The sequence below is a fragment of the Equus quagga genome, chromosome 1 (assembly GCF_021613505.1).
Source record: "Equus quagga isolate Etosha38 chromosome 1, UCLA_HA_Equagga_1.0, whole genome shotgun sequence".
NCBI lineage: Eukaryota > Metazoa > Chordata > Mammalia > Perissodactyla > Equidae > Equus > Equus quagga.
Window position 1 is genome coordinate 42,530,862 of NC_060267.1, and position 13,983 is coordinate 42,544,844.

The 13,983-nt window shown below is 37.3% G+C and overlaps 1 protein-coding gene across 4 annotated transcripts in view; it reads left to right on the forward strand.

Annotated features, from left to right (window-relative positions):
* Nucleotides 1-12,763, forward strand: part of EPS8 (epidermal growth factor receptor pathway substrate 8) — a 170,926-nt gene extending 158,163 nt beyond the window's left edge. For all 4 annotated transcript variants that reach the window (XM_046673718.1, XM_046673713.1, XM_046673732.1 and 1 more), the window contains 4 exons: nt 1,530-1,752; nt 8,202-8,379; nt 9,589-9,718; nt 11,455-12,763. In XM_046673718.1, the coding sequence (XP_046529674.1) occupies nt 1,530-1,752; nt 8,202-8,379; nt 9,589-9,718; nt 11,455-11,568 (645 nt within the window). In that variant the 3' untranslated portion in view covers nt 11,569-12,763. The remainder of the gene's footprint in view (nt 1-1,529; nt 1,753-8,201; nt 8,380-9,588; nt 9,719-11,454) is intronic.
* The last annotated feature ends 1,220 nt before the right edge of the window (nt 12,764-13,983 follow it).

Here is a 13,983-nt window from a genome sequence, read left to right on the forward strand (position 1 = left end):
CTCATTCGCTGTGAAGGCCACTATGATGATGGTTGGTGTGCTGTTTTCTGAGTAGTGATTTAATTAAAAAGTGGTATGTCTGTGTGGTGTGTACTTTCATGTTTTTGGTCTCTGTGGAAATTGGGGAGGCCTCTTTTAAAATCAATAGTACCTTATATTTGGGCCAATTTAGAAATGAAAAGTAAGTACTGTTCGAACCAAAAGACCAGATTACCAAAAGGCGTACTTTTTGCATTTTATCTGCTAATCCTGAATTGTAGAATAATTAAAATCATGCCAGTGCAGTATCTAAACTTTGCCTAAATTATAAGTCATTGCTCTGTATCTTTGATTCTACCAAAAAAAAAAAAAAAGAAAAAGTGCCTTTTGAGAATTTGGAACTTGTTACAATGCAGATATCTAGTAGTTAAAATTATTTTGTTTACAGTTTTAACTATTTGTAGTTTAATACAGAATATGCACAAATACTATTTTGTAATAGCCTAACAATCATGATTAAAAATTACCCAGGGCTGGCCCTGTGGTGTAATGGCTAAGTTCAGTAAGCTCTGCTTTGGCAACCGGGGTCACAGGTTCAGATCCCAGGTGCAGACCTACACCACTCATCAGCCATACTGTAATGGTGTCCCATATACAAAATGGAGGAAGATTGGCACAGATGTTAGCTCAGGGCTGATTTTCCTCAAGTGAAAAAAGAGGAAGATTGGCAACGGATGTTTGCTTAGGGTGAATCTTTCTCAAGAAAAAAAGTTACTGAAAGCTATTGTGTATTCTATCACAGTCAAGTCCCCACATGGACTTTTTTCTAACATATGCTTTTGAGTTTAGTCATAAACATTTAAAGACCATACCATTACTGTCACTGCTGTCCACCCCAACATTCCCATTTTAACAGGGAAGATTTCTAATTTTAAGAAATTAGCATTAAGATGATGGCAGAAAGGGTTATAAATTGAAAAAGTTAGCATTTTTGAATTACTTGTTTATTTTAAAGCATAGTTCTTTTATCTAGTGAAATGTTGCCCCTCTTCTTGACAAATTACTTGGAAATAGCATAATTAAAAATACGTTTGAATATAGCATACATTTAAAATAAGTAAGTAATGCTTTGTGTTATTGATACTTAGACTTCCAATGCAATTAGAAGTTATTATTAGTGAAAATTATAAAATAATCATAAATCTTTTGACCTATCCTGGTCTTGTGTGATTCCAAGTTCAAATCTAGTTTTTTTTTACATTTATTACTGTTATTCATCCTACTATTTGCTATTGGTGTATCCTTTTGACTCCTTAATTTACATTTTGATTTTGAACAAATATGTAGAATATTTAAAAGATGATTTTTAATGATCGTTATATCATATAGGATTGGAGAGGTGTGTGTATATACACACATAAATTTGCTGTGGATTTGCAAGTAAGTTTACAAATAAACCACCAACAAGGTCCTGTCAAAGTATAATTTGTTTTTTCCTAGCCTAGTTTTATATTTTTACAGTTTCAAATTAATCATTTGTCTTTTTATAGAAACAAAGGATGGAGTATGGTCCAAGACCAACTGATACTCCCCCCGCCCCATCACCTCCTCCAACACCAGCTCCTGTTCCTGTTCCCCTTCCACCTTCCACTCCAGCACCAGTTCCTGTGTCAAAGGTCCCAGCAAATGTAACCCGTCAGAACAGCAACTCCAGTGACAGTGGTACCAGTATTGTGCGAGATAGCCAGAGACACAAACAACTTCCGGTGGACCGTAAGTTTCCCAGGGAGGCAAAAAATATACAGTTTTTTCTGCAAGTTAAAAGCACTGCTAAGTAAAATGTTGTTTATTATTGATTCTACTGATAATAAATATTCTTTATACTTGCATCATACTTCATGGATTGCAAAGATTTTTCACCTAGTTTCTCATCCTCCAAGTAATCCTGAGAAATAGGAAATTCTCTCTGCTCTCTAATGTGTGTATTTCTACACATATTCCAGCATATTGTGGTGATCGAGTGTAGACCCTGGAACCAGACATACTTGAGTTTGTATGTATAGGGAAACATCACTTACTGGCCATGTGACCTTCAACAATTTAATAATTCTCTCTATACCTCAATATCTGAAAAGTGGGGGAAAATAATAGTGTCTACTTCATGGGATTAGATCAGTCATTCTCAGCCAGGGGTGATCTTACCCTCAGTCCCAGGGACATTTGGTATTGTCTGGAGACATATTTTGATCACAATTGGGTGGATGCTACTGGCATCTAATAGGTAAAAGCTAGAGGTGTTTAGCAATGTCCTACAATGAACAGGATAGCGCCCCGCTAACAACAGAACTATCCGGTCCAAAATGTCAGTGGTGCTAAGGTTGCAAAACCCTGGTTGATTTTGACTAATAGGACACAGTACAAGCAGTCAATAAATACTTGCTGCTGTCATCATCAGTATCATCATCATAGTTTTCCTGGTGCTCTTCCTCATATTTGCTATTCTCCTATACATAAACACAATCACACTAGCTTAGTATAATCAACCTGCCAATAGCAGTTTCAAATTTGCCCTCCAAATTCAGATTTCATGTAATTTTAGACTTCGTATTTTCATAAACTTAAATTTGATTTTTCATATGAATGGTTTTATGAAAACCAGATTTAAAGAAGCTAAAAGAAAATATGTGATGGCCAACTTTGGATTTTCCTTCTTAGTACTAGGGAAGAGCAGTGTAGATAATTTGAAAACTAAAAGTAATTCTAAGATAACTTTTATTTTGTTTTACCTAATATGGCTAGTCTGTTTATTCATCAAATTATGTTATTTTTAAGTATTATAAAATTACTTTGCTGTACTTATACTTGGTATCTAAAAATTCTTGGAAAACTAGAGCCAGGAAGATAGTTCCTCAATATGATAAAAGTATATAAAGGGTGTGTATGTGTGTGTGTGTGTGTGTGTGTGTGTGTGTCTGTCTGTCTGTCTGTCTGTATGTAAAGGATATCTTTCATTCTCTCAATATGACCTCTCCTAGGGCCCAATTCTGAATTCTTATATCCATATAAACATACTTTTTTACGTTTAGATGATTTTTAGATGATCAGCATGTTTCCATTTTCTTTCAATACTATCTGTATTGTTGGAAAAGGAATGACTCCTAAATTTGTCTTCTTATCAGATCTCATCTCTGATATCCAGATACATGTATTGAACTATTAACTTTATAGGTGAGACTGGGTGCTTGAGATTCAAGTTCAAAACCAAATTTTTGAATCTTTCACTCCCATTTTCACCTTACTGTTTTTATCATTTCAGTAAATCATACTCACATCTTTTCTGTTGTGGTCAGTCTTGATAAATGAAAATATTTAAAAAAAGAAGACACAGAAACTATTGCTATTTAAATGTCCTAGAAATTCTGGTTAAATGCATAAGTGCAAGTCTACTTTTATACATTACTTACTGTCCTGAAGTGTGGCCAATTTAAATCACCTTCTTATCCAGATCTTGACCTTACCAAAAAAACCAGTGGAAAAATGAAGTTTGCGAAAAATTAACAACTCTTTCTGTGTAGCAAAAACAGTTGTATGTGTGTGTTTAATAATGCGTGCGTGTGTTTAAATATAGTATGCTACTAAATTTTTAAAAATTTTTGTGTATATTTTTAAAAGATACTTTTATTTTTTTCAAAGACACTAAAGACTTAGTTTTGAGAAGAGAAAGTTCTATAAATGTTTTTATTGATTTCCCTAAGGAAAATTTTCCCCCTAGAAATGACTGTTCTTTCTTCATTCTTGCCACAAGTTTATAACATGTCCCTCCTTCAATACGTCAGCACAGTAATCTTTGACACTGTGGCACTCTTTTTCCAGGCCTAGGATCAGAGTTCATAGGCATCCAGCCCCCATTCGGAACATATCTGTGGGTTGGAACAGCTTGTTCTTTGTCCTAGGCTAAGGAACTAAGAATAACCTAATGGGAAAGAGGCATAGTTAGAATATTTTAAAGACAGAACTCTCCTGATAATTGTGACTCATCATTTTCGAGTCTGTTTTTCATAAGTAAAATGGTGACATTAGTGTATAAAACATAAACATCTCTCCCCAAATTAACACATGTACTTGTTTCCTTAAAATAATAAAATTTTGCATTTACTTAAAGTTCCTTTTAAAGATATTTCAGAAATATACTTTGATGTTAAATAAATATATTTCTTTTTATAAAACAAGTATTTTCTTTCTTAAATTAATTTTTTATGGAGGTAACATTGGTTTATGACAAATATTTTCTTGATAGCTTTTTCTTGAGCACTTTTTTGGAGAACTTTTTTTCTGAATGAATGTTGGGGCTTCTCAACAGTCTTTTAGAACCAAAATAGACGTGTTTCTTTATTGATAGCCAGATTTCTTTTAAAATATACCTATTATGCTACCTACATTCTCTGCTTACTGCCTAGACTTATGATAAAAATAAAATGGAAAGCACTGTAAAGTGAATACTGACTCATAAAAATGTTACCAGAGAGCCCTGAACAAGGGAAAAAAGTTGATATGCCTGTTTTTAAATTGTAGCAAGTAGCAAGAGCCAGACAGACTCCTTTTGCTGCGTGTAACTGTGCGTGGTCTATTCAGACTGGCTGCTTGGAGCCATGTGTCATATAAGCTATTCAAACTGACTTGTCGCAGAATTCGGAAAGCTTCTCCTCTTGTCACTTTTGAAGATACCAATGCTTTAGTTGTTTTGCATTTCTTCCATTTCCTTTGAAATGTTAGTCCTTTTATCTGAGTTGAATCTTTTGTAATCTGAAGTGCCATTTTAGAAAGAGGTGTAAAGTTAGTCTGGTTTGTTGTTGCGGCTAGAACATTGCAAATGGAAACCAAAAGCCAGGAGCACATTAGAAGAGGTTTTTGTATTCTCTGGAAGAAGATTATGCTGGACTAGAGACGATCATGCAGTGGCTGAGTCAGTAGATGAGAAGATAAATCTTTTAGTGTGGTGATACTTTTTCTTTTGTATTCCTTTGAGATGTACTCATATGCTATATGGCAGTCTGACATAGTGATTTAAAAGAGTTAACTAATGAAATGCATATAGTGTATTACTTAAATTTCATAATCAATAATATTCCCTCTCACTCTCTCTAGCCCCCTCATTCTTTCTCCCTCCCACTCTCCCACCCCTCATCCCTCCCTTACTTTTTCCTATTTCTCTTTCTTTTGACTTCTTCAAAAGGTCTCCTGAACACTGAGGCATTAGAAAAAATTATACTGAATTAACACTATCTGATTATTTCACACTTTCACTTATTTCCCAGAAGTACCAAAGGCTTTCAAAAACACTCTTCCTGAAAAAGAAAGATCATGGAACAATGGTCACAAAAAGCTCCATTAGTGACCAGATCATCGCCACTGGTCAAGTTAATTAGTAATTCGATTACTATATAGTTCTTTTTACTTAATCCTTGAAGGTGATACACAAATAATGTGTCTGTGTATGTGTGTGTACGTATATATATATTTTAAATATACAAACACATTATTCCCTTTCACATACATTCATTTCTTTCCCATTTTTCTCATAAAGGTATGTGCATCTTTCCCATAAGCATAAAATGGATAGGGGAGAAAGGATACTGGACAAGTTAATCAAGGGTAGTTTTAATGACTTTAGTCATAAAGCAGCTGTGAGCTCAAAGTGAGAAAACGTAGTTCTAGCTAAATTCTACTATTAATTAACAAGGTGATTTTGACAGATCATGTCTCCTCTTTTGGCCTCCATTTTCTTACCTAGTTATTTTAGGGATTGGTACATAGTGCTTTCAAAGTCTGTCTTAGTGAAAAACTCAGAATGCCTCATTCATTCATTTATTCAATGAATAGTAATTGAATCCCTAGACTGTTTCAGGTGTTTAAGGTAAAGCAAACAAAGCAGGTAGAAATCCCTTTTCTCCTCAGGCATATGCTTGAATGAAAGCAGATAAATAAAAATTAAGTTGGTAAAGAATATTAGAAGGAAGTAGGTAGTTTGGAGAATAATAAAGCCATGTTGTGGAGGGGAGGATAGTAATTTTAAATAGGGGAAATCTAAAGGAGAAGAAGAGTGAATGATGTGGATATGTGGATATGTGGAGGGAGACATTCCAGGCAAAGGCTCTTAAATTTGAAGAGCACCAAGGAAGCCATTGTGAACTAGACTAGAGGGATCCGGGAAAGCAGTGGAGTTGCTCAGAGAGGTGGAGGTCATCTAAGGCCTTTTACTGGGAGGAACTTGGATCCTGTGGGAAGGTTTTGAGCAGAAGAGTTGCACTCTCTGACTTACCTTTGAAAAGGATCTCTTGAGCTGTTGTATTGAGAAAAGAATGAAGAGCAGGGCAGAGGAATGGAGAGTAGAAGCAGGGAGACCTGTGAATAGGCTGGTGGCTCAGACCAAGCTGCTAACAGAAAAATGGAATGAAGTGGTTGGAGTTTTGGTATGTTTTGATGACAAGACTAACAGGATTTGCTGATGAATTGGATGTAATCTAGGACAAAGGGGAATCAAGCATAGCTCCATGGTGTTTTGCCAGGGGAACTGGAAAAACAGGATTACCACTAAGTTGGGAAATCTAGCATAGAAGCAAGCTTCAGGAAGAAGATAAGCAGTTCAGATTGAGAAATATTCTATTCGAGATACCTAATAGACCTCCAAATGAATATATCAAGTAGACAGTTGCATATATAGGTCTAGAGTTCTGAGGAGCAGTCTGGACTGGAGAAATAATGTTGGCAGTCATCAGTTTTTCAATGGCATTTAAAGCCATGAGACCAATGATCATTGATGGAGTGAGTGCAGGCAGAGAAGAGATCCAAGGAATATGCCTGGAGCACTATGAGAAGATTCAGAAAAGGTTACTGAGAAGGAGAGGGCATTGAGACAGAAGAGGGTGGTGTCGCTGAGGCCACAAGACACAAAGGGTTTCTAGGAGGGATAACCTTCTTCACATGTTGCTGATAGGTTGAATGAGACAATGACTGGGAATTGACCATAGGAGTTTAGCAAAATGTAGTGGAGGAATGGGGCCAAAAGCCTGATTGCAGTGAATTTAAGAGAGAATTAGAGAGTGGGAATTGGAATCAGCTAGCATAGACAGCTTTCACAGGGTTTCGCTGAAAGGGGAGCAGATAAATGGGCAGTAGCTGGGAGGAGCTGTGGAGTCAAAAAAGGGCTTATTTAAAGGTGAGAGAAATAATAAAATAATAGCATGTTTGTATGCCAATGAAATGATTCAGTAAAAGAGGAAAACTGATAACATACAATAAGTAGGGGAGAAATTACTGTGAAAGTATTTAAATAGACAGAGAACATGGGGTCTAGTGCAAAGGTGAAGCATGGAAACAGGTCATCTCTAATGTATTAGGAAGGCTGGAAGGCAGAGAGTACGGGGAAAGTGAGGAGAACTGTTAGGGGAGCTCATGGAGGCTCTCTTCTAATTTCTTTATTTTATTCAGAAATTCGGAAAGTAAGATCATCAGCTCAGGGTAAGGATTGAGGAATAGGCATTGGAGGTTTGCAAAGAAAGAAGATATTAAATACTTGTATAGGAAAGTGGGCAGTTATATGGTCTAGGGCAAGATTTCTCAACCCGAGTCCTGTTGACATTTGGGGCCGGATAATTCTCTGTTGTAGGAGACAGACCTGTGTGTTGTAGAATATTTTGTGCATCCCAGGCATCTACCCACTACAGGATAGCAGCATCCTTCTCCCTCCACCCCCACACCCTGCCAAGTCGTGACATCAAAAAGTGTCTCCAGCCATTGCCAGATGACCCCTGAGGTCAAAATTTCCCCCAGTGGAGAACCAGTGGCCTAAGGAAATGTAGTATGCTTGTCAGGGAGCGTTCACAGCCCAGTTGAGGTTCCCATTCATGAATTTAACATGAGATCATTCAGCATTGTCGTGTTGTCTTCAGTGTGCAGGTGCAGGCACAGAAGAAGCAGAAAGTTAGATCTAACAGGGTTGGGGTTTTGCCAGATGAGCACAATGAAGAGAGAGAAGAGCCAGGGAGTGATTTTAATAATTGATCATGGAATTTATATTGGATGAGGATGAAAGTGAGGAAAGGTGGTGGGAACACTAGATTGTAAGTCCTATTGGGATCAGAGGATTATTGGCTTTGGGGTTCTAGAGAAAGTGACATATGTTAGAGATTTTCAAAAATAACCTACTCCATGTTGGTGTCTAGGAAGGAAATCTCAGATGGAGGAAGTGCAGGATGAGCTCATCCACAGACTGACCATTGGTCGGAGTGCTCAGAAGAAGTTCCCCGTGCCACGGCAGAACGTGCCAGTTGTCAATATCACCTATGACTCCACACCAGAGGATGTGAAGACATGGTTACAGTCAAAGGGGTTCAACCCTGTGTAAGTCTTTCTGGGAATATGTTATAATTCTGCGTGTAAAACATGCATTGTTTTCTATTTGGTCACTAAGAAGTTACAAATGATTCTTAGAAAATATAAGAGCCCAGGGGCCGGCCTGGTGGCGTAGCAGTTAAGTTAGCAAACTCCGCTTAGGCAGCCTGGGGTTCACTAGTTCCAATCCTGGGCGCAGACCTACGCACCACTCATCAAGCCATGCTTCGGTGGCATCCCACACAGAAAAACTAGAAGGACTTACAACTAGGGTATACAACTATGTACTGGGGCTTTGGGGAGAAAAATAAAAAAGAAGATGGGCAACAGATGTTAGCTCAGGGCCAATCTTCCCCACCAAAAGAAAAAAAGAACCTATAAGAGCCCAACCGGCATTCGTTTGTGCTTGGGAAATGGCTATCACTATTTTCACTAAAAAGGAATTAGGAGAAGCAGAAGTGACTATCAATTGATGGCACCTCATTTTCCAGGGGGTCATGTCTGTTCATCATTGGTCCCTAAAGCAAACTGTCAGCAGCTTCGCAGCCTGGTAGCTTGCTTTCTTCCTCATCAGGTGACCCAGGGTAGCAGTATGGTCTTAGCTAGACTCCTCAGACCATATAGGACATATAGCAGAATCTTTCCTTCTGCTGCCCAATCTAGATTCTCAGGCAAATAAAAAATAGATAACATTACCTATCATAGATTATAATCTAATAGAGCTTTTCCTTTAGTAAACCCACAGTAAAGATTCTATTTATGTATAATCTAAAAATTTGTAAACATTTTTTGTGTATTTGATACAATGAATTATTTGAATAATACATATTCAAGAGAACTTGACATATTATAAACTCACTTACCCAGCAGGACTGAAAAATGAGATACACTGGTTAGGCAATTGCCTGGTTACTAGAAAGTTATCTATTCCTTCTATGAAACACCAAATTTCAAAGAATTGGTACACAACAGTAATGATACTAAACCCAATTGGCTCATTTTTGATCTTCATAATCAGTCATCTTCTATAGCCTCAAAGTCATCATCATACAAATCCCTTGTCATTGCCCTAAGTACTGTAGTATCGTTTTAAGAGTTCCAGTGTATGGAGCACCTAGAAAAAAAGAGGTTATAGCAGGACTGTGAATTTTTCTCTTCTGTTTATTCTAGAAGCTCTTTTTAACGCTCTGTTTCTTTTTCCTTCTTTTGTTTTTTCAGGACTGTCAGTAGTCTTGGAGTATTAAATGGTGCACAACTTTTCTCTCTCAATAAAGACGAACTGAAGACAGTCTGCCCTGAAGGGGCTAGAGTCTTTAGTCAAATCACCGTACAAAAGGCTGCATTGGAGGTATGACTTGTCAGCCTAGGGTTGTGTTTTTCTTCATTAGTTGAGAGTGTAGACTGCAAATTGAAAGCTCTGGAAACAAGTGTTTATGTCCGTATTGGTGAATTTCCCTTTCATACGAGCTGAATTAAGTTTGACTCAGCTTTTGTCATTTGTCCCTGAAGACCATCAATGACCATTTGCATGGACATTAATTTGTTATAAATGCTCATGTAACATGGAGCTTGAGCTTCATACACTTTTGGACATTTAATGAAAACCCCAATGTTCTTGTTTTATATGTGTTGACTACTTCTGTAAGAATTTTATTTTTGATACAGTAATGGACATTCACTTCTGAGTGAATCAGTGCCTTAGGAGGCCAGAATTCTTTTGCCTGTCCTTAATATTTAGTGGGAGATTCTAATAGGTTAGAGGGTATAAGGTCTTAAAACCCTGGCTCTTTGTCTTAGGCCTGGTTATGCATCTAAACAATCAGAGGAAAAATATTAGGTAAGGATCATCAAAAATAGGGAGCCCTGAAGAGGAATTATGTAGTCATAGTTGTGTGTATGAAAGCAGGAGAGTAAGTGTTTTCTAGATTGGATATACTTAAGCTTCCACTATCCTGATCTACTTGAAATGGGCTGTGTAAGTGGTAGTTTCCAACTGTTACATCTCACAGCTCTTAATAGCTTTCATGAAAATTATACTTGGACTCAAATGAAAGGATAAAGGCTTTGGTGTGAAATTGATACATAATTATCTCTAGCAGGTATATTATATAAATTCAGCAGTTAACTCAGTAAAATAGCTTCATGCATACAACCCCATAACTATTCTCAGTCAGGAGAAGTTATATTTCCCTTGGAAATTTGTCCTACAACATTGGTCTTGGGGATTCTATATTAGGCTTTCTGTATGTTGAATGTGAATAAGGATTATATCTTTTCTGAGGCAGTTTTGTTACCATTACACATTCTAATTTTAGTGAGGGTATATAGATTACTTCTTAAGGATATGATAGAAAGTTCTATATTCTTAACATTTTTGAATTCCTTCAGTCCAGACTCCCCATTATTGTCATTTGCCCTCACTGCCCACTTCCTCCGGATCTCTTGCTCCTGTTCCTCTGGATATGAACTGAGGCAGAGACTTACTGCCTGAGATTCTTCGTCTTCCTCAGCCACCTTCCCACCACATCCTTCTCTTGCGTCTAGTGCATCTTTGAGATGACTCGCCTGTGTTGCCAGAGATTCCCGTTGATGAGAGTGGACTAAGGAGGCTGCACAGGGATTGTAGGCAGAGCTTGGAAAGGAGAAAAGCCAACATGATATCAGAGGATCAGAACTGTATGAGCTAAACTTGGTGTATTCTGAGCCCAGTGTTTGGGCCTGATTTAGAATCCCCTGAAGGCAGATAAGTTATCTTGCTTGACTAAAGAGGGTCCTTTGATAATTTACCATCTTATTATGCTTATTATACACATATCTTCTTTCACCCCGGGAGTCTAGAGCATTCCATATGCATTACTGTTTTATCTTTATCATGTTTAAATGGAAGGCCTGGTGAATGAATTACCTTAAGATACTTTACAAATGAAAAGATTATTAATGTGATACATTAGTGAAGTCTAGAAGCATCAGTTTTTAGGTATGAGAAAAAGAACACAAAGGATGTTTACCCTGAGCCGTTTCATTCCATGACTTGCAGCTGCACAAACCAGTAACCATCCCATCTGAACCATGTTTATTTTTCAGGACAGCAGTGGCAGCTCCGAGTTGCAAGAAATCATGCGAAGACGACAGGAAAAAATCAGTGCCGCTGCTAGCGATTCAGGAGTGGAATCTTTTGATGAGGGAAGCAGTCACTAATTTGTTTATTTGTTTGTTTTTAAACTCCATTATTCTTGGCATTATTCCAACGTGCTTTGTTTTAAGAAGCCATGAAGGGAATGTGAGATTCTTATTTCTTGGGATACTTAACTTATTGCCATAAAAAAAACAATGCAAACATAAGTCAGCAGAGGACTTGCTTCTGGGCCTATTATTTTTATTAAAACTGAAAAATTTTAAAGAGAATCTTTTGACCTTGGGAAATATTTTGCCTACTTTACCAAGGTGAAGTTTCGTCTATTGGATTAAATATTTCATTTCCATCTCAATGCATAATCAGGCATTTTTTGACAGTGGTAAATTTATTTGTTGCAACGAAACAAAGATATTGCCCATGTTTATGGCAACAAAGCAAAGATATTGCCCATGACTTAAAATCTCAACAATTTCAGTTTTGCCTGTGATGATGGTGTCTGTCCTTCAGGGTGTAGCTTCCTTTAGGCTGCCTCTGCTTACTTAGATTGCTTCTTTGACATACTCAATGATGGAATATTTAGATTTATTTAAAGTTCTTAATGCCAACAGCTTAAAAATTTTAAACATTTAATGAACTGTAAAATACAACAAGGCCTTGGATGTGGAAATATAAACCTAGGGAGCATTCCCAAGACATTTTATTTGTCGTGGCTCTGTTGATCACAATTCCTTGTATAGCTTGTATTTTGATTTAGTTTATATTCTGCTTATTATCTATGCTGTGTTCTTATATATGAGAAAGCACAAGTGGAAAAGAGGTCATATACATTCAAAATCTGTCACAGGAAGTAGCCTGCATTGGTGTGCGTTACAGTATTTTGCTTAATGAAGGCCTCAGTTCTGAATATTGATATAAGTAGTTAAAAGGAAATTGAGACCATTTTATGTGTTTATCTGTGTCAAGTTTTTCTGGTAATAAGAAACACTTAATTTACACATATTTTAATCCTGTGAAAGATTCTAGATAGAGAAAAGAAAGATACTTAAACTTCAACAAATGTTATTTTTGGAAACACGACTTTTGTCATTAAATGTTATATTATTTCACATATATAAAGCAGATGTTATGTAAGAATGTTGTATATTTTAACATAAATCCATTTAGAGAGATTATCTAGATTCATTAATTTTCATAGTGCCTTTTTCACATGAGTCAGCTGGAAAGTCTGCAATAAACAGTATTTGCTGTATGTTAATAAATGGCTTCCGTCTCATTGGCATAAAGGATCTCTGGTATGTAGACTGGGGATCAGGGTTGAGTGGAATGGGAAAAACAGAGGCCCACTCCTTTTTTTTCCTTTAACTGATTTCCAGTGTATTACTGAGTGGGTAGAAACCACTCTGGAATACTTTCTTCAGTTGTTTCTCTTCTTTCCACCTCTCTTATTTCATCATCTTTTCCTTCTACCATCTGGTCACAGCAGTAAAAACAAATTTACACAGCACTTGTGATTACTAAGTGCTTCCACATAGCTGCTTTATTAGATGTCTACAGTAAATCTCTGAGTTGTATTTTACTGATGAGGAGACTTAGCTTTTTAGAGGCTGATTTTCCCCAAAGCATGAGGGATGTGGGAGTCTCTTGTCTTCCATGTCTCAGTCTCTCTGTAACATTGCCCCGTGGACAAAGTGAAGCAAACATGAGAGTGATAAAGAATTACTGTAGATCTTTTCCATTTCATAAGCTCTGACACACATTTAGAACTTAGCCATTATTGAAAACCTCTGAAAACGTAGGGATAAGACAAAAGAAAATAAGATAGAAAAGTTAGAATAACCCATGTGTAATGTAGCATTTCTGATATTTTAAAAATTGATATAATTTGTAAGTGTATCTTTATGCTATAAAATTCCAAAGGAAATATCACAGAGATAGTAATTGCAGGAAGCAGTTACCTCCCTAAGAGCTATGGGGACAGAGAGAAGTGTTGGGATGAACAGAATTGAAAAGCTTGAGGGAGAGTTACTACAGAATTTGGATCCAGGCATTTGAGGAGTTTGGTCACTGGTACCTAGGAGTTGGAGGAAAGACGCCACAGCTCGTAAACAAACCTCTGAGAAGGGGGCACTGCCTAGCTGGTGCTGTGGCCAGGAATTCAGAAAAGAATTCAGCTAAGAAAACAGTTCAGCAAATCCATGGAGCTGAGACTCAGATCTCTGAGGAGAGCATGCCAGCCAGCTGGTACTCGAATTTCTGAGAGGACACAGGCTGCTTCCAGGAGTGTGGGGAAACACAAATGGGTCACGGGAACCTACTGGGAATCAGTTCCTACTTATAGAGTGAAGAACCATTATTAGGGTGAAGCTGACAGAAACAGGAAGTAAAACAGGAGAAAGCAAGTCCCTTCTCTCCCCCTAGCCTTCTGTCTCCTTGTAGCACACTCTTGGGGCAGAATCTTTTGGACACCCACCTGGCAA